Source organism: Phyllostomus discolor, chromosome 11 (genome assembly GCF_004126475.2).
Source record: "Phyllostomus discolor isolate MPI-MPIP mPhyDis1 chromosome 11, mPhyDis1.pri.v3, whole genome shotgun sequence".
Taxonomy (NCBI): domain Eukaryota; kingdom Metazoa; phylum Chordata; class Mammalia; order Chiroptera; family Phyllostomidae; genus Phyllostomus; species Phyllostomus discolor.
Window position 1 is genome coordinate 55,998,824 of NC_040913.2, and position 19,838 is coordinate 56,018,661.

At 34.6% G+C, this 19,838-nt stretch overlaps 1 protein-coding gene across 1 annotated transcript in view; it reads left to right on the top strand.

Moving 5' to 3' along the window:
* ITGBL1 (integrin subunit beta like 1) overlaps positions 1–19,838 on the top strand; it is a 262,437-nt gene that overhangs the window by 119,370 nt on the left and 123,229 nt on the right. Inside the window, exons 5-7 of the mRNA XM_028526960.2 lie at positions 1,130–1,270; positions 7,001–7,141; positions 14,555–14,701. Coding sequence (XP_028382761.1) covers positions 1,130–1,270; positions 7,001–7,141; positions 14,555–14,701 — 429 coding nt within the window. The remainder of the gene's footprint in view (positions 1–1,129; positions 1,271–7,000; positions 7,142–14,554; positions 14,702–19,838) is intronic.

The following is a 19,838-nucleotide window of genomic DNA, read 5'->3' on the forward strand; positions in this document are numbered from 1 at the left end:
AGGAAGTCACACCTTATGGACAAGAGTAGTGTAAGACCCTAGCCATTTTCTTGCCAGTGGCCAGGAGTGCCATAGTGCTTAGAAAGAAAAATAGCCTCACAATCAGTTTCCCATGGATCTTTTGGAATTATGTCCATAGGAGAAGAAACAGGGGAATAAAAACACTTACCCATAGACTCTAATAAAAACAGATTCCTATATGACAGAAAGAATGGACTGAAAAACAAAGTCCAGTGTGACCCTAGATTTTATCATATTTATAAGAACAAGAGGCACATTCATGCTTGGATGGCATAACTACAAAAAGGGAGGACATAGAAGTGATTTAGAGTTAAATAGAATTTCCATCTTTTGGGACTTTGTAGAATTGCCAGACATGGGTGGAGAAATTAATGATGTGATGATTCATTACTTATTTCTTGGACATAAGTCCAAATGAATAGGGTAATAATTTGAAAAGTTGTGATGGTACCTGGACATTAAATGATGGGGTGCCTTTACCTATCATTTGTACCTGGTTCACAAATACAATGGGAATTTGACTGTGATACCCAGAGTCCATAATATTTCATTGGTCTAAATGAGCACTAAACATTAATTTAGTTGAAAATCTCTTTTCCACATGGAGGAACACAACAGCCTGTGGGATGCAGTTGAATGAAAAGATGAAACATTTCCTCTGGTTTAAGAAATGATTCAGCCATTAATAATGTGCATTGAAGTAAATACACACCATTGGTTTCTCAGTACTTAATTTCAAATAAAATACTTGGATGACTAATTCAAGAAATTCCCTTAGAGTACTTAAATACTTTTGAGTTTGATGCATACATATGAGATTGGAATATAATAGACCACCATATAATTTCTTTAAAATTCTTTCATTTTAATTAGCTATCTGGCCAGGACAAGTTAGAAGGCTCTTTGATTTGTTTAATGTGTGTAATTATTTAAGCATAAGCACAATTGTAATGTTTTTGGGACAAGCTACATAATTTGATGATAAACAATGAGTGTGAAAACAGGTATATTATTTCAGAAAGCAAAAATGATCATAAAGGGATATAAAGTTGATTCTGTTTTTAAAGTTGCTTTTTTCATCACTCTATAAAATTCATTTTGGGTAAAGGCCATGGAAAGTGTTACTGTGGAAACTGTTACTGTGAGGCTGGTTGGCATGGAGATAAATGTGAATTCCAGTGCGATATCACTCCCTGGGAGAGCAAGCGAAGATGCACATCTCCAGATGGCAAAATCTGCAATAACAGAGGTGTGTCATTCATACACATTACTATGTAATGGAGAGAGAAACAAAGGTCTTAATTGTTAACACTCTTGTCTGTATTTCCTTCCCTGTGGGAGGAAGTCATCTTTTATAATCATTGACATTGATGAAAAATCAACATTTTCTACAGCAATAACTTTCTATTTCTTGTTTTTTTTTATTGAGTGGAAAACAGAAAAATAAGAAAGTTACTGTCATTCTTTAAGCTTCACTGAATAAATAGTTAATATAGAGACTGTAATTTCTTTGGTGGTCATCCAGAAATAGCACAGTACAGCTAAAAGGTAAATCTAATAGATTCTTCTGTTAAGCTAACAGAACCATCTACAGCGTGAGCATCTAATGCTGTCCAGAGAACATTGAAAAAAAACCTCTCTTCTTAATTGAGTAAATTGAAGACTTGTTTGAAATATAGAACTGATATAGAATCATTTAACTTTTATATACAATAATAAAAATGTCATACTGAACACAGTATATTTGTATGAGGGCCATATGAAATTTAGACTGGCCTTGGACATGAATTTTAAAAAATATTACTATTTCTAAAATATAATTTAAAGTGAGTTAACTGTTAATAATAAATCAAATAATAGTTTTGAACACTTCTTAAAAATCCTTAAAAGTTGTTTATGTACCTTTGTCAGCTGTACCAGTGGATAAAAAGAACCATGTTGTACTGCTCTTTGCCTACCTGATGATATAAATACAATAAGTGGCCATATTTCCATCTATAAAAATATAAACATCTAGAAAGCTGGAAAACATGTTTTTCATTTCTATAAATGAATGATGCATTTTAATAAATAATGCTTCCAGGGAAAATCTTTTTTCCAAAATATATTTTATTGATTATGCTATTACAGTTGTCACATTCCCCCCCCCCCTTTATTCCCCTCTGCCATGCATACCCCCTCCCACCTGCATTCCTCCCTTTTAGTTCATGTCCATGGGTTGTACATGTAAGTTCTTTGGCTTCTACATTTCCTATACTATTCTTAACCCCCACCCTGTCTATTTTCTACCTACCATTTATGATACTTATTCTCTGTAATTTCCCCCCATTTCCTCCACTCCCCTGCTGATAACCCTCCATGAGATCTCCATTTCTGTGAATCTGTTCCTGTTCTAGTTGTTTGCTTAGGGGTTTTTTTTTGGGGGGGGGAGGGTGGAGGGTTCAGTTGTTAATAACTGTTTGTTGTCATTTACTGTTTATATTTTTATCTTCTTTTTATTAGATAAGTCTCTTTAATATTTCATATAATAAGGGCTAAGAGATGATGAACTCCTCTAACTTGACCTTATCTGGGAAGCACTTCCACCCTTCCATTCTAAATGATAGTTTTGCTAGATGGAGTACTCTTGGATGTGGGTCCTTGCCTTTCATGACTTCAAATACTTCTTTCCAGCCCCTTCTTGCCTGCAAGGTTTCTTCTGAGAAATCAGTTGATAGACTTATGGGCACTCCTTTGTAGGTAACTGTCTCTTTCCCTCTTGCTGCTTTTAGGATTCTCTCCTTATCTTTAATCTTGGCTAATATAATTATGTTTTACCTTGGTGTGTGCTTCTTTGGGTACAATTTCCTTGGGACTTTCTGAGCTTCCTGGACTTCCTGAAAGTCTATTTCCTTTGCCTAATTAGGGAAGATTTCCTTCATTATTTTTTCAAATAAGTTTTCAATTTGTTGCTCTTCCTTTTCTCCTTCTGGCACCCCTACCATTGAGATGTTAGAATGTTAAAGTTGCCCCAGAGGTTCTTAAGCCTTTCCTCATTTTTTTTGATTTCTTGTTTCTCTATTCTGTTCTGGTTGAAAATTTATTTCTTCCTTCTGTTCCACATCATTGATTTGAGTCCTGCGTCCCTTTTCTTCACCGTTGGCTCTCTGTATATTTTGCTTTATTTCATTTTTCATAGCCTTCATTTCTTCCTTAATTTTGTGACCAAACTCAATAATTTCTGTGAGCATCCTGACTACTAGTGTTTTGAACTGTGTGCCTGATAGATTGGCTATCTCTTCATCACTTAGCTATATTTTTTTCTGGACCTTTGATCTGTTCTTTCATTTGGACCATTTTTTTTTTTTGTCTTGGCACACCTTCTATATAGTAAGGGGCAGAGTCTTAGGTGTTCACCAGGGTGAGGCAACCCACGTCGATGCATTGTGATGCTGTATGTGGGGGAAGGATCTGAGAGGGAACAGTGTTGCTTGCTCTGCTCTCTTCTGGGTTTCAGTCACTTCCCCCACTACCCACAAGCAAATTGGGCCCTCTTGCTGATTCCTGGGTTGGTGGGTTTGTCTATGTTCTAGGACCCTGTGGGTCTCTCCAATAAACTCTCCTGTGAGGCCAGGAGTTTCTCCCACTTCCATCTCAACCCCCACAGGTGTTTTCAGTCAAAGGCTTTGAGGCTTTATTTTCCCACACTAGAACCTTGGGATGCTTCATGTATCTCGCTCCCTAGTTGTTCCCCCGGGTTTATCTGCAGGTGAATGTGGGACTGTCTAGTCCACAAGCCACCTCCTTGCCAGGTCCACCAGCGGCCACCTTGCCCACCCAGGTCCTCCAGCTGTTGCCTTGCTGAGAGTCCCCTCCATCCCAGCTGCCCATCTCCACCCCTCCTACTGGTCTGGATGAGTGTTTCTTTAACTCTTTGGTTGTCAGACTTCTATACAGTTCGATTTCCTGGCAATGCTGGTTGCTTTTGTTTTTAAATTTGTTGTTGTCCTTATTTTGGTTGTGCAAGGAGGCAATGTGTTTCTACTGACCTGGGGAAAATCTTAACACACAACAAATTTTATCCCTTTAAAGATTGACATAAATGAGTAAAATGTGCTACATAGCTGTATATAGAGAAAAGAAAGAAAAAAGGCCTGAATTTGAAAGAGAGATCATTACAGTTTTTTAATTTAATTTATACAGAATAGATCTGACTATATATCATATGAATTCACATTGTCTTTAATATATAAGGACGTGTTTCTGCTTCAGTTCTTTTATTCACTAGAATCAGTAGTTACCATAACAATGTCAGTGTATGAAGCTTGAACTATGTAACTGTGAGAAATAACCATTTACATGTTGAAAAGAGAGAGGAGAAAAGTGGAACTGATTGGCTGTGTGGACCAGGTCCTGATTCTGCAGCAGGGGTATGTGGGTTCTGTAAGACAGATGTCCTTCAGAAACACACATTACTTGCCACCTTTCTATATCTCACTCCCTGCCTTCCCTCTTCCTGGTGCTCAGAGTTTTCTGATTTGGAGATCTGACAGAGGCAGAACAGGAAACAACATGTCTAAATGGGGCTGGCATCTAGTGAGACATGTTAAGGCAATAGAGGGCCCAGCACTGCAATAAGTTCCTTTTCTCAGAGGGTCCTGCTTATATGTATCCTACAACTCTCCTTTTCAATAATTCCTAGGTAGGAGAGAGATATTAATCCTACACATACCTACCTTATCATCCTTTTTAGCTCATGTTCAAGGGCTGTAAAACAATTTTGTGAACAGAGCTAATCAATGATAGAATAAATGTCCTTTATTGCCTACTTTGTTTAATCATAGTTTCACATTGGACCCAATTTATCATGTGACCACACCCTCAAATCATTTGTGTTATTAAGAAAACAATGCATATTCATCTTAAAAAACGTGGATTGTAGAAAATGATACATAATCTTAAAACAGATGTACCTCCTTTTCAATTTTGGTACATAATCTTTTGGTGTGTTTTTATCATTTAATTTAAAAAAATTAATCACCTTATGCTCTCTGATATGTATTTTCTTCTTATTTAATACTAAAATTGAATCATACTATGCAAACTAATTTGAAATTTGTTTTTTTTTATTCAATCATATATTTTGGTTATCTTTCCATGCTCACAGAGCAAAAACCTAATTTGTACTTTTAATAGCTGCTTGGTAGTCCAAACTATGCAGTTGTGCTAATTCTCCATTGATTGATATTCATGTCCTTAATTGCTTTTCAGTAGCAACAATGCCATCATATTTAATATTCCTGAACATGTACTTTTGTGTACTTGTCCTATCCTTTGGATATATTAATTGAAGTAGACTCTTATGCTAAATAATATCCACATTTTCAAAGTACATATTGTGAAAAAAAAAGGTACATCCAGAGTTGTACCATTTTATACTTCATACCTTCACCAGCCCTTGATCCTAGCAATCTTTTCACTTTTGCCAATCTGACATTCAAAATAATTTTAAATCACTGTTGTTTTACAGCCCCCCATCCCTTCCCCTTAGTAATCATAGGTTGACTGGTAAACATTTTTCATGTTTATCTATCATCATTACATGTCTACAAAATCTCTGATTGGTATTCTTTGCCTTTATCTATTTTGCTCTAGACATATTTGTCCTTTACATATTGATTCCTAAGAATTATTTATGTTTGTGAAAGTAGCTATTTGTCTTTTGAACACATAGGTCTTGTTATTCCAACTATTTTAGTTTTTCTGTTTGTTTTTGAGTGTTTTGCTCCCAACCAAGATTTTACATTTTTTATGTAGATAAATAAAATTCTGTGTTCATTTTTAGTAATTCTCTTTGAGGATTTTGAATAAAAATGATTTATTTTATATTTTTAAGTCTTTGGTCTAACTAAATTTACTTTGATGTGAGAAGTAAGAAAGGGATTTAACTTTATCTTTCCCCGGAAATGGTAAACTAGTTGTGCTGAAGGTGAGGACTGATAATCCACACAAAGTAAATATAATCTGCAATTGGGCATTTTCCCTATGCAAGTCTCCATATGATTAAGGTTATATCTCTCTACCTAATTTCCAACATCTTTTATAATCTGAGTTCATTTGATCTATCAAACCTTATTCTTAGGATTCCTTATTATGCACCTTCTGCTCCAGTATGCAGGACTCCTTAGGATCCCCACACCAATCCCTACCCTTTTTTGCTTATTCTTGCTTTCTTGACTTTTTAAATTTATTTTACTTCTAGCCAATCCTAGATTATTTTCCCCTCTCCCTACATATCCAAACTATATACCTTAATTATTTTAGCCCATATTGATTTCTTCTTCCCCAAACTCTTAACAGTATTTCTCAGCATTTATGTCTTCATGTACAAAGTGTTAGCACTCATACATTTATTGTTTGCTAATTTTTATTTCATTAGCCTTCTTTTTGTCAAGTAGATTGTGAGCTTCTTGAGGGCAAGGACTTTACCTTATGCTGTTTTAATTGTTTTTATATTATTTCTGAGACAAACCAACACAGTGTTAGTGATGTATTGCACAGTCCCATTTAATTATTGGCATAGATAATAACTTTTGTTTATTAAAGAATCTCAACTTCCACCTTAGATGGTGTTTTTCCTTTGTGTAATATTTTTTCTGAACACATGTATTTTTCAAAAACAAAGTAAGCAACATATTTTTAAAAAACAATATATAAGCCGTGGCTTGCATAGTTCAGTGGAATGAGTTCGGGCTGTGAACCAAAGTGTCACAGGTTCGATTCTCAGTCAGGGCACATGCCTGGGTTGCAGGCCATGGCCCCTAGCAACCACACATTGATGTTTCTCTCTCTCTTTCTCCCTCCCTTCCCTCTCTAAAAAAAATAAATACATAAAATCTTTTAAAAAGAGGACAAGATTATTGTTAAAAAATAAAAACAATGTATAAGATGCTTTCTTTCGTGAATTCTCACTAGAATATAAAATTATTTTTTCATGTAGGGACTTGTGTGTGTGGTGAATGTTCTTGCCATGATGTTGACCCAACTGGAGACTGGGGAGATATTCATGGAGACACCTGTGAGTGTGATGAAAGGGACTGTAAAGCTGTATATGACAGATATTCTGATGACTTCTGTTCAGGTAAGTGCTCTCAGAATTCCTATTTTAAATACAAAAATTAGTTTTTCTATTTTGAAGATTCATTTTGATTCTCACAGAAACTATAAAAGAACTGCATGTGTATTCTAAAACATTGGATATCCACAGTGCTCCTCTTAGTAGTCACTTAGACACCTTTAAGATAATTCACACATTGGGCAAAGACTAGATATGATAATGCACTCTCTCTCTTAAAATTAGTCGAATTTCTCATCAAGGAGAATCATTGGTTTCAGATATCTATTGCTCAATTTTGAAACCACAAAACAGCTGATCTGGTGACAAGGAACAGGATAGACACCATTATGACAAGCTATATTAATGTATTACAAATCTTAGGGTAATATAATTCTCATGGATAGTTTTAAAGATTCTATTTGTATTTAGGCAGAGGGGAAGGCAGGAAGAATGACAGAAGCATCAATGTGTGGTTGCCTCTCATGAGCCCCCTACTGGGGACCTGGCACACAACCCAAGCATGTGCTCTAACTGGAAATCTTAATTGGGAACCAGTGACCCTTTGGTTCTCAGGCTGGTGCTCAATCCATTGTAACACACCAACCAGAGTCCTATGGATATTTTAATGCATTAATTATTTGGTATGATTTATATACTAAAATTATTCTACAACTTTGTCTAGAATTGAAAATTAATTAGTGAATTCAATTTTGTTTTAATATTTATGGAAAAAATAGTGGTTGCCAGGGTCTGGACTACATCTGGACTAGTGGGTCCATCAGTGAAGGAGGCAAATATGATTCTTGAATTTATGGAGATTGCAGTCTAAATATATGGAAATATATGATTACCAGAATTTTTAATTGTCCAAAGGAAAAAAACCGATTTATCTAAAAAAGTTATATTAAGCAAAAATAGGTTTATGGATTTTCATCCCTGTTATGTTTGATAATTCAGAAGGCAGAAACATATGCACATACATCTCTTTAATTTTTACTGCTTGATTGGTATACACAGAAAGATAGGAAACTCCACTGATCTCCTGAAAGTTTCCAGCAAAGAGAGATAGAAAAACTGCCATATTTTATTATGATTATGCAACTTCAAAGATTTCTCTGGCCTGGTTGAGAGGAGCCTGTTGCTTCACTGCAAAAGGGTTTCCCTCTTCTGATTAGCCCTCTTGTTCAGGAGAATTTCTTAAACATTTTGTGAACTCTGTTCTCTTGAGGAGATCGTACCCTTTTCAGATATTTCTATTATCTACTATAATGAATGTTCTTTATTATCACAGTTATAAGTGTAGTGCATAACTTGACTTTATTGTAAAAGCAATGAGGAGTTTGTGATGGTTTTCAGCAGTGGAGTGCTGTAGCCACAGGTTTCCAGTCTGGTAGCCTGGGTAAATGTTGGTGTCATTTACTAAAATTGAAAACATAGAAGAAAGTTGTCAACTTTGGTTCTAGATGTATAGCTCATAAAGGACAAATGACAACCCCGAATTAATAGCTTTTTCACCTATTGAGTATGGCAGTCTAAACTCTAAAGGGTCAGGATTGAACATGAGAGTTTAGTCATAAGCACAGAGTTGGTAGTGAAAACAACATTGGGACTCAGAGAACACCATTGAAGAATGTCATTTTAAGATTGTGACATAAAACATGAATTCACACAATTTAAAATAGGTAAATAAAGGAAATAATTAAGCTATATCTAACAATAATAAATGTGTGGCTTTCTGATATGCCTTTTTTTTTTTGGTCATAGGGTGTATTCTTCCTTGTTAAACCCATGATCCTGATCTTGATCCTCATTTAGAAGTGGGGTTGAAAAATTTAAAATAACTACATTATAGTGCTAATTTGGGATTATGTGAACTGGTCTATCTGATTGTTGGGGACTTGAACCATGAGGTAAAGATGGGCATTGCCACTTCAGTTGATACTTTCTTTCTTGTATAAGCTCACAATTCCTATTACATGCTTTTTAGGCATAGAATTACTACTATAGGTTGGGAGAGTGAATGTTATTAAGAAGGACTCCTTGGAATCTGAAATTTTGCACTTCATTTATTCCCTCACTTCTGCCTTCTACCGTATTTTCCTCTTCCTCTCTTTTCCATATTCCCCTATCCTATGAGATTTCAAACAAGAAAGCTAATAAGCAACTGGAGTTTCTCATGGGAAGTGTTTAGAAGAGAATGGTTAATCCTTTATATGTGGTCTCCATGCTGTAGGTGTAGACAGTTGGGAATGGGCAAAAGTGATGAGGTAATATGCTTTTTTGAACAATGAGACATATGACAATGAGACATAAAATAAGTAATTGTGATTTCATTTTGTGTTCATTGAATGAAATGAATGTGACCAGTTCTCCACAGTTGCTTCCCACACTTAACATGAGGAATTTAGGAAAGGAGAAACATTAACAGTGAGCTGACTTTAGTAAACACTTACCAAGTTCATTTACATACTTCATTCCTTTTTATGTTCACACTAACTCGTAGTGGGAGACATGATTATCTGTATTTTAACAGTAGAGGAAACAGGTTCAGAGAAATAAGTAACTTGAAATCAAGTTCATACTGCTTTTGTTTTGTCTGAAAACACGTATAGCCTAAGAAACCATGTAATTTAATGCAGCTATGTTGATATTCTCTAGTGATTTGTGCAAGGCTGTAGTGCAATAAGGTTTAGATGAAACAGCTTTATTTTAGGCTCCCATTCTTGCAATCCTGAGAATGTTTATTTATTTAAATACCTATTTAAATCCAAAGGAAATCTCCTGATAGATTAATTTAAGTTGGCTCTTTTAGTTGACATTCTCATTTTATTAATTCATTCTTACTGTATACATTTATCTATTCAGTAATGCACTTATCGATACTTTGTGCCTAATCCATAATGGATCTGGAAGATACACATATTTTAAAACACAATCTCTGTTTTCAAATAAATTTACTCTAATTAATTAATTAATTAATTAAGTCCTGTCTGTTGTTCAGCATCCACATGGTATGTGTGTGTATTTACTCATACACAAATATGATGCATACACAGATACACACATGCATATGCACACACAAATACCTCAAAGATGATGCCATTGACAAAATTTGAGTGTGACTAAAATGACCAGAGCATGGCCAGTTATCCTGAAATATACCAACTGCTTTGCTTGTTACTTCAGTTCTATGAGCTGCTCCACTGAATTTATTTTCTGATTCTAAATTGACTCTTTTATCCCTTTTGGCTGCTTACCACTCTGTTCTATTTCTCAAATTCCCATAATTGGAAACATATGCTGCAGTTTGAACTTAAGTTCTATTTTTCAGCTTGTTCTGCTTACTGAAATAGTGAAAATGTAAAGTTAGTCCTGGCTTAGAGTACCATTAGTTTGGAAACTGGAATCACTTGATAGAACCACATTATATGAGGAAATTTATCATTGTGGATTAGCAAAGCATTAAGGAAAGAAACTGGAGGAAATTATTTAAGTAGGCTCAGTTTACATTGTCTCAAAGGGAAATCAATATATTCAATGGAATTTTAAAAAATAACAAATACTAGTTAGATCTAATTGATTTTCCCAAACTTTTACATATTAATTATCTTCATATTGCTTTTTAAGAAGCTACTTGTAGACATCAGATTACAATTTATGAGCATTTTTGGTCATTTTAAAAGAAAGAAATATCCCTTATAGCAGATGTTTGTCTGGAATGAATGAAACTGTATTTTTCCTGGATTGATATTTCTGAGTTTAGATAGCTTAACTCAAAGAAACACAATGATTGCAAAGAAAAAATAAGTATTGGTGTCAACAGCCTCTACTATAATGGTTTGAGAGCCTTTATAGGCTCACCCACCCAACATGGTCATTATGTCACTTGTCTGTCTAGTCTTGCTGCCAACTCCCTGACTATATGGTACAGACTGAGTTGTGATCCCATTTACACACCAACAGCTTGTTGTCCTTCTATTGCTGTGTGTGTCTTTAATGTATGATTATAGATCTTTTGAAAGCAATTCTCTAATGTGCATTCTCACATTTGATATCAGGAATGAATAACAACAATCTGTATCATTCATCCATATTTTGTTATTTTCTGCCTACATAGTTTATAGGAATACTTATTAGAAACAGTGAAATTAACTCCTGCAGACTTAATATATATGTTTGCCACAGTAGCAAGGAAGCATTACATTTCAGACTAGGATGGGAAAATTTGCTTCTGGTTTGTTCACTTTTAAAGATAAAGTCCAGTGACATGAGGCTCAGAAAGGTGAGGAAGTGACACATTTAGATCAAGGACACAGGTTTCCTAATTTCTTTTATGATCTTTTTACTATTTGTTTATGAAATACCTTAATAGAGTATGTTATAGTAGTCTAAAGGATTTTGATGCTAAATAGATTTCATCTTTTCTAAAGTCCTCTTTGTATATCAAAACCAAGCATTTTCATCTTCTTAATTTTGTCCTTATAAAAAATGTTCTTTCCTCTTTGTGGCATAAATTTTATACTAGAATTGAAAGACTAGAAACTCAAGAAGAAAAATTATAGTTTCACTTTATGATTTCCTGTTTTGCCTGAAAAGCTCAATACCTACTTCAGTATCTGGTGTCAGAACATTTCATTTCTAAGTGATTACCTAACTACATTAACTTTATAGAAAAAATACAGTTTCATTTACTGGTAAATTAAAATCTATAACATTTTAAAATATATTTGACAGAATGTGACTTTGAGTTATTAAAAGATGTAGGGTGAAATTTTTCGTTACTGTGAAAGCAAAACATATTTATGTTTTAACTTGTCAATAAATCTCTAATAAACAGATTAGACAATACCATTGTCTATACTATATTTTGTTATATTAGACTAGAATTATTTAAACATTTTCTCTATTGCTTTTGCATTTGCTTCTCTATGATCTTCATTGAGATATTTGATTCAGATATTCCTACTTTCCCAAAATAATGAAACATTAAAAAAATTCTCCATGACACTATTTTATTATTAAACTTGTTGGCATATGCTACTCACGGACTCTCAGGAATTTTATTTATTATGGATGATTTACTTAGGTCACTCATATTTTAATAATGCTTCTTTCCTCAGCTTGAATTTGTTCAATTGATGTCATGTCGACTTTTGAGGGCAAAGTGTAAAAGACTCATAAGTGGATGATTTGAGAAGGACCAATGGCCATTCTGAAATAGACAATATTCTCCCACTCTGATACTATCCTACTTAGAGGCAAAGCCTTTCTCCCTAAAGCCAATCACAGCAAAGACACTATTTCATTAATTCATTGCAATGTGTAAGCACTCACTCAAATGCAGCTGGGTTATTGAGAGGGCATTTTGATTAAGTGAAGACTGAGCTTGAAGCAGAAGGCACAGTAAGTTAAGGATCATTACACACATGGCAAAAGTAAGGGCACATTTTATATGTTGTTCCCAAGTGTACTTGGAGTTGCTGATGCCAAGAGGTGAAGCATAAATTTGTAGGAGTTGTCCTTGAGATGGTCTGTGACACTGCATTAAGTTCACAGGAAATAGAGGTATAAGATAGTATAGACTAAATTTTTGCCTAGCATTTGTAACAGAACACAGAAATAGCAAAGGGTAAATAAAATGAAGCTTCAGTAATAAGTTATTTTTTCTAGAGCAGCTGCATTTTTATAATTTGTTAATGCATTCACAATTAATCTGACATTTTTTATATTAATTGAACCAACTTTTCACTCTAAAAATCTCTTACTAGTGAAATCTACAATCATGAATGTATTTTATTCTACTACAAAGTTTAAAAAAATATTAACAAATGGATGATCTTCAGATACAAAATAATTACTTCTCTTAAACCTGTATCCCAATTATAGAACTTGAGACTGTTCTCCCATCAGTCACACGGAGTCCTCAACACAGGTTCCTGCTTTTTTTCATGTTCCCATTGAGACTCACCCTGGGCAAGGATTGCTGCCTGTGAATTTCAAGCAACTAAAGAAGCAGGTAGCACCCTCCTGAGTAAATAAGGATTTCCTGGCATTTAAACATGCTGGATGTTTTGTTCTAACTTTTACAGCTATTTTAAACTTTTAAGAGTAAAGCTTTTTTCCCCTTTCAACCTAATTGTATTGTTCGATTTTTTTTTTTTGTTAAATTGTCAACTGCTCTTCCACAAATGGCAGCATGTTCTGTACTTTGCCTGGTATCCTTGTGGAAGATCTAGCTGTTTTTGAAATGAAATCTCTTGTTTTCAAGAATTTCAATGTCATTGGCTCCTATAAAAAGGTAGAATCAATTGTATTTTAAATGTTAAAGATTTTGTTTTAAAAATTGTTACTTACCTATGTATCTGAATTACAACTCTGTTCACAAATTTTGCTCTAAATAACATGAGCATTAAAAAAAAAGGGTAGTAAGTTCTTAAGCTTGGAGAAATTGCAAAAAAAAACACAGAACCTAACAACCAATGAAATCTAATTTCTAATAAATGTAAGTATAATAATAAAAATTATCTTGCTCTGTCTGGATGATTCAGTTGGTTGGATCATCATCTCATACATCAAAAGGTCATGGTTAGATTCCCAGTCAGGGTATATGCTTAGGTTGTGGGTTTAGTCCCAGGTCTGGTATGAGAGGCAACTGACTGATGATTCCTCTCTCACATCTCTCTCTCTCTCTCTTTTTCTCTATTTCCCTCCCCTCCCCCTCTCTCCCTCTGTCTCTTCCTCTCTCTGAAATAAATAAACATGTCCTTGGGTAAGGATTTTAAAAATTCTCATATTTGAAGTTCTAAAGGATCCTATTCACATGTTACACATACTTACTGGTAATCACAATTTTATTTCCTTTAAAATGATGAGTTCTAAGGTAGAATATTAAAACAGCAATTTATTATGTAGACTCTATTATACATACTAGGTACTCAATAAATATCCTTTGAATTGAATCTAGTGTTAAAAATGAGAGATTTGTATTCAATGATTCCTAATATCTCACCCCACTTTGACCTAAGATTTTATGGTTTGTTCCATGAAGAATCATGTTAATTGATGGTGAAAAGATTCCTGAGATGTGGATGATTCAATTCTTCAAACTCAGAAGATAGACATCTACCCCCAAACCTCATGTAATATTGATAAAGCTGGCCACTCTTCACTGAAGATCAATTTCCATAGTGTGATATATATTAATATCAGATGCCAATGACAAAATAGCATGGATTTTTATCCATTTTATCCATGAAATAAATTAAGACTTCAATATAATTTTCATACATACATATATATGAAAATACATATGCATACATATATATTAAATACATACATATATATGAAAATTATATTGAATTCTGAATCCATTTCATTTCAACATGGAATGTCACAAATGAGTCAGGATCTTAACTATACACTGTTCTCATTGTGAAGGTCATGGACAATGTAATTGTGGAAGATGTGACTGCAAATTAGGCTGGTATGGGAAAAAGTGTGAGCATCCACGTTCCTGCCCACTGTCACCTGAGGAAAGCATCAAGAAGTGCCAAGGAAGTTCTGATCTGCCTTGCTCTGGAAGGGGTAAGTGAGGGCTCTCAGGCCTTACCACTGACTCCTAATCCTATAAGTCAAATGAATTCAATTCACATATATCTTATTTAAAAGATAGCTAAGATTCCTGAATGAAAGATTAGTCTTTCAAGAACTAATAAAATGTACAGATGGTCTATCGTAGAATTGCACACTTGAAACCTGTATAAGCTTATTAACCAATGTATTAACTCAATAAATTGAATAAAAAACAGAAAAAAATCCAAGTTCCATGAGTAAAAGTACACAGAGAAATATAATCTCTCTTTCCCTTTCTGTCTTACTCACACACTCACATGCTATTAATCCTCTTTAGCTTTTAGGTTTGCTCAATTTCAGTTCAGTTCAATTCAGTTGAATGATACATTAAAAAGAAAAAAATGTTTCAATATTTGCTCAGAACTTTCTGAATGAGACTAATTGTTCACTGAAACTCAATAACATTGGTGTCTCAAAGGAGAGTGTTGGCTTTTGAAAGAGCATTGTATGAACAGATAGTTCTGAATAGTCTTTTGTTCTAGAATGCATGTTGTCTCAGCTGTGCACTTGGTACCATATCAGTACAAATTAGAGATGGAAGAATTCATCTAAAAGAAAACTGGTGCTATTCTTTTTGATTTGTCAAAATCAAAGAAATACAATATCACCTCTAATATGAAAATGGCAAAGTTAGTATGAAATATTCTCTCAGAAGAACTGGTAATTAAAGTTATTATATATGTAATTCATGAGAGGAAATGAAGGAAGGCTGTTTTTACCTGAATATTAGACCAGAAGTTTAATTTTATGTTGCAGTTTACTCTTTGAAAAATGAACACATAATGAATATTTTATTGATATATAATTCAAATAACATAAAATTCACTTTAAAATATACAACTCGGTAGTTTTTAGTATATTAACAGAATTATGCAACTATCACCACTATCTCATTCTAGAGCATTTTCACTACCCCAAAAGAATCTTTTCACTCCTTACCAGTCATGCCCCATTCCCCTTTTTCCTCAACCTTTAGAGACCATTAATCTACTTCCTATTCCAATGAATTTGCCTAATCTGCGTATTTGACATAAATGGGATCATAAAATAAGTAGTCTTTTTGTTGTTGGTTTATCCATGTTGTAGCATGAAGTTCAGTCCTTTTTAGGGCTGAATAACATTCATTTGTATGGGTAAATCACTGGTATTTATCCATTTATCTCTTTTTTTCTGAATACTTCTTTTTTAAAACATTTTTTATTTTAATTGCTGAACAACAATTTTCTGTCAGTTTTCTGTCTTTTACTCCCATCGCAGCCCTCCCCACCTCCCTCCCATTTCCACCCCGCCCCGTTTTTGTCCATGTGTCCTTTAAATTTGTTCCTGTAAACCCTTCCCCTTTTCCCCTGAAATTCCCTCCCCTCTGGTCACTATCAGCCTGTTCCCTATTTCAGTGTCTTTGGTTATATTTAGTTTGTTCATTTGTTTTGTTGTTTCGGTTCCTGTTAAAGGTGAGATCATATGGTATTTGTCTTTTACCCCTTGGCTTACTTCACTTAGCATAATGCATTCCAGCTCCATCCAAGATGTTGCAAAGGGTAGGAGCTCCTTCTTTTTTTCTGCTGCAGAGAATTCCATTGTGTAAATGTACCATAGTTTTTTGATCCATTCATTTACTGATGGGCACTAAGGTTGCTTCCAACACTTGGCTATTGTAAATTGTGCTGCTATGAACATTAGGGTGCATAGGTTCTTTTGGATTTGTGTTTCGAGGTTATTAGGATATATTCCTAGCAATGGAATTGCTGGGTCAAAAGGCAGATCTATTTTTAGTTTTTTGAGCAAATTCCATACTGTTTTCCATAGTGGTTGTACCAGTCTGCAATCCCACCAACAGGACAGTAGGGTCCCCTTTTCTTTTCTTTACATATTTTTAATGTTTAAAAAAAATTTAATTTATTTTTTAATCATTATTCAAGTACAGTTTTCTCCATTTTACTCCCATTACCACCCTCCCCCTAGTTTTTGTCCATGTGTCCTTTAAATTTGTTCCTGGAAACCCTTCCCCCTTTCCCCTGAAATTCTCTCCCCTCTCTGCTCTGGTCACTGTCAGCCTGTTCTCTATTTCCGGGTCCTTGGTTATATTTTGTTTGTTTTTTTGTTTTGTTGTTTATGTTCCTGTTAAAGGTGAGATCATGTGGTATTTGTCTTTTGCTGCCTGACTTATTTCACTTAGCATAATGCTTTCCAGCTCCATCCAAGCTGTTGCAAAGGGTAGGAGCTCCTTCTTTCTTTCTGCTGCATACAATTCCATTGTGTAAATGTACCATAGTTTTTTGATTCATTCATTTGCTGATGGGCATCTAGGTGGCTTCCAGCTACATTTTTTTACACGTAGCTGTCCAGCTTTCCCAACACCATTTGTTGAAGAGGCTATTTTTACTTCATTTTATGATTCTTTCCTCTTTGTCAAATATTAATCGACCGTGGAGACTTGGGTTTATTTCTGGGCTCTCTGTTCTGTTCCATTGGTCCATATGCCTGTTTTTATGCCAGTACCATGCTGTTTTGATTACAGTGGCCTTGTAGCATAGTTTAGTGTTGGGTATTGTGATCCCTCCTACTTTACTCTTCTTCTTCAAAATTGCAGCAGCTATTCGGGGTCATTTAAGGTTCCATATAAATTTTTGAAGTGTTTCTTCTATGTGTGTGATATAACCCATCCGTTGGTACTTTAATAGGTATTGCATTGAATGTAAATTGCTTTGGGTAGTATGGACATTTTGATGATATTAATTCTTCCAGTCCATGAACATGGTATATGTTTCCATTTGGTTGTGTCTTCCTTGATTTCTTTCCTCAGTGTTATGTAGTTTTCTGAATACAGGCTTTTTACCTCTTTGGTTAAGTTTATTCCTAGGTGTTTTATTTTTCCTTTTGCTATTTCAAATGGGATTTTTTTTCTTGATTTCTGCTTCTTCTCTTTCATTGTTGGTGTACAGAAATGCCTTTGATTTCTGAATATTGACTTTCTATCCCACTGTTTTGCCAAATTAATTTATTAGTTCAAGCAGATTTTTCGTGGAGTCTATAGGATTTTCTTTGTACACTATTATGTTATCTGCAAACAGTGACAGTTTTGTTTCCTCCTTTCTGATTTGGATGCCTTTTATTTCTTTTTCTTGTCTGATCGCTGTGGCTAAAACTTCCAGTACTATATTGAAGAGAAGTGGCAAAAGTGCACAGCCTTGTCTTGTTCCTGATCATAGTGGAAAAGATTTTAGTTTTTGCCCATTGAGTATGATGTTGGCTGTAGGTGTCTCATATATGGCCTTTATTATGTTGAGAAATGCTCCCTCTATTCCCACTTTGCCAAGTGTTTTTATTATAAATTGATTTATTATTATTATTGATAAGGTGCTGTACCTTATCAAAAGCTTTTTGTGTATCTATTGATATGATCATGTGATTTTTGTCTTTGCTTTTGTGTATGTGATGTATTACATTTACTGATTTGCGAATATTGTACCATCCTTGCATCCCTGGAATGAATCCCACTTGGTCATGGTGTATGATCTTTTTAATGTTTTGTTGGATGCTGTTTGCCACTATTTTGTTGAGGATTTTAGTGTCAATGTTTATGAGAGATATTGGCCTGGAAGTTTTCTTTCTTTATTGTGTCTTTATCTGGTTTTGGAATTAGGATGATGCTGGCTTCATAAAAAAGTTTGGGAGTCTTCCATGTTTTTGGATTTTTTGGAATAGTCTGTGAAGGATAGGGGTTAGCTCTTTCTTCAATGCTTTGTAGAATTCTCCTGTGAAACCATCTGGTCCAGGGCTTTTGTGTGTTGGGAGTTTTTTGATTACTGCTTCAATTTATTTTGCTGTTATTGGTTTGTTCAGGCTTTCTGCTTCTTTTTCATTGAGTTTTGGAAGATTATATTTTTCTAGAAATTTGTCCATTTCACCTAGGTTTTTAAATTTCTTGGCATGCAGTTCTTGATAGTAATTTCTTACAATCCTTTGTATTTCTGTGGTATCAGTTGTAATCTCTCCTCTTTCATTTCTGATTGTGTTTATTTGGGTCTTCTCTCTTTTTTTCTTGATGAGTCTGATTAAAGGCTTGTCAATTCTGTTCATCTTTTCAGAGAACCAGCTCTTGGATTCATTGATTCTTAGAATTGTGCTTTTAGCCTCAAATTCTGCTCTGATCTCTGTTATTTTCTTCCTTCTGCTTGCTCTAGGCTGCCTGTGTTGTTGTTCCTCCAGTTCTTGTAGAAGTAGGGTTAGGTTGTTTGTTTGAAATGTTTCTAACTTTTTTAGGTGGGTCTGTATTACTATGAACTTCCCTCTCGGGACTGGCTCGGCTGTGTCCCATAAGTTTTGGGTTGTTGTGAGTTCATTTTCATTTATTCCCAGAAACCTTTTATTTTTCCCTAATTTCATTCTTGACCCATTCATTGTTTAATAGCATGCTATTCAATCTCCACGATTTTGAGTGTTTTGTTTTTTTGTTCCTTGGGGTTGATTTCTAGCTTCAGTCTCTTGTGATCTGAGAAATCACTTGATATGATTTCAATTTTCTTGAAATTGTTGAGGCTTGTTTTGTGTCCCATTATGTGGTCTATCTTTGAAAATATTCCGTGTATATTTGAAAAGAATATGTATTTAGCTTCTTTGGGATGGAGGGCTCTGTATATATCAGTTAAGTCCATTTCATCTAGGATATTGTTCAATGCCACAATATCTTTGTTGACATTTTGTTTGGAAGATCTGTCCATTTTTGATAGTGGGGTGTTAAAATCTCCCACTGTAATTGTGTCACTGTCAATATCTTTGTTGAAGTCCTCTAATATTTTCTTTATGTATTTGGGTGCTCTTATGTTGGGTGCATATATATTTACAATATTTATGTCTTCTTGGTGGATTCTTCCCTTGAGTATTGTGAAGTGACCTTCTGGGTCTCTCTTTATGGCCCTTTTTTGGAAGTCTATTTTGTGAGATATGAGTATTGCTACCCTGGCTTTTTTGTTTCCTGTCTGCTTGGAAAATTTGTTTCCAGCCCATTCACTTTCAGCCTGTGCAGGTCTTTTATCCTGAGGTGGCTCTCCTGTAGGCAGCATATGTTTGGGTCATGTTTTCTTATCCA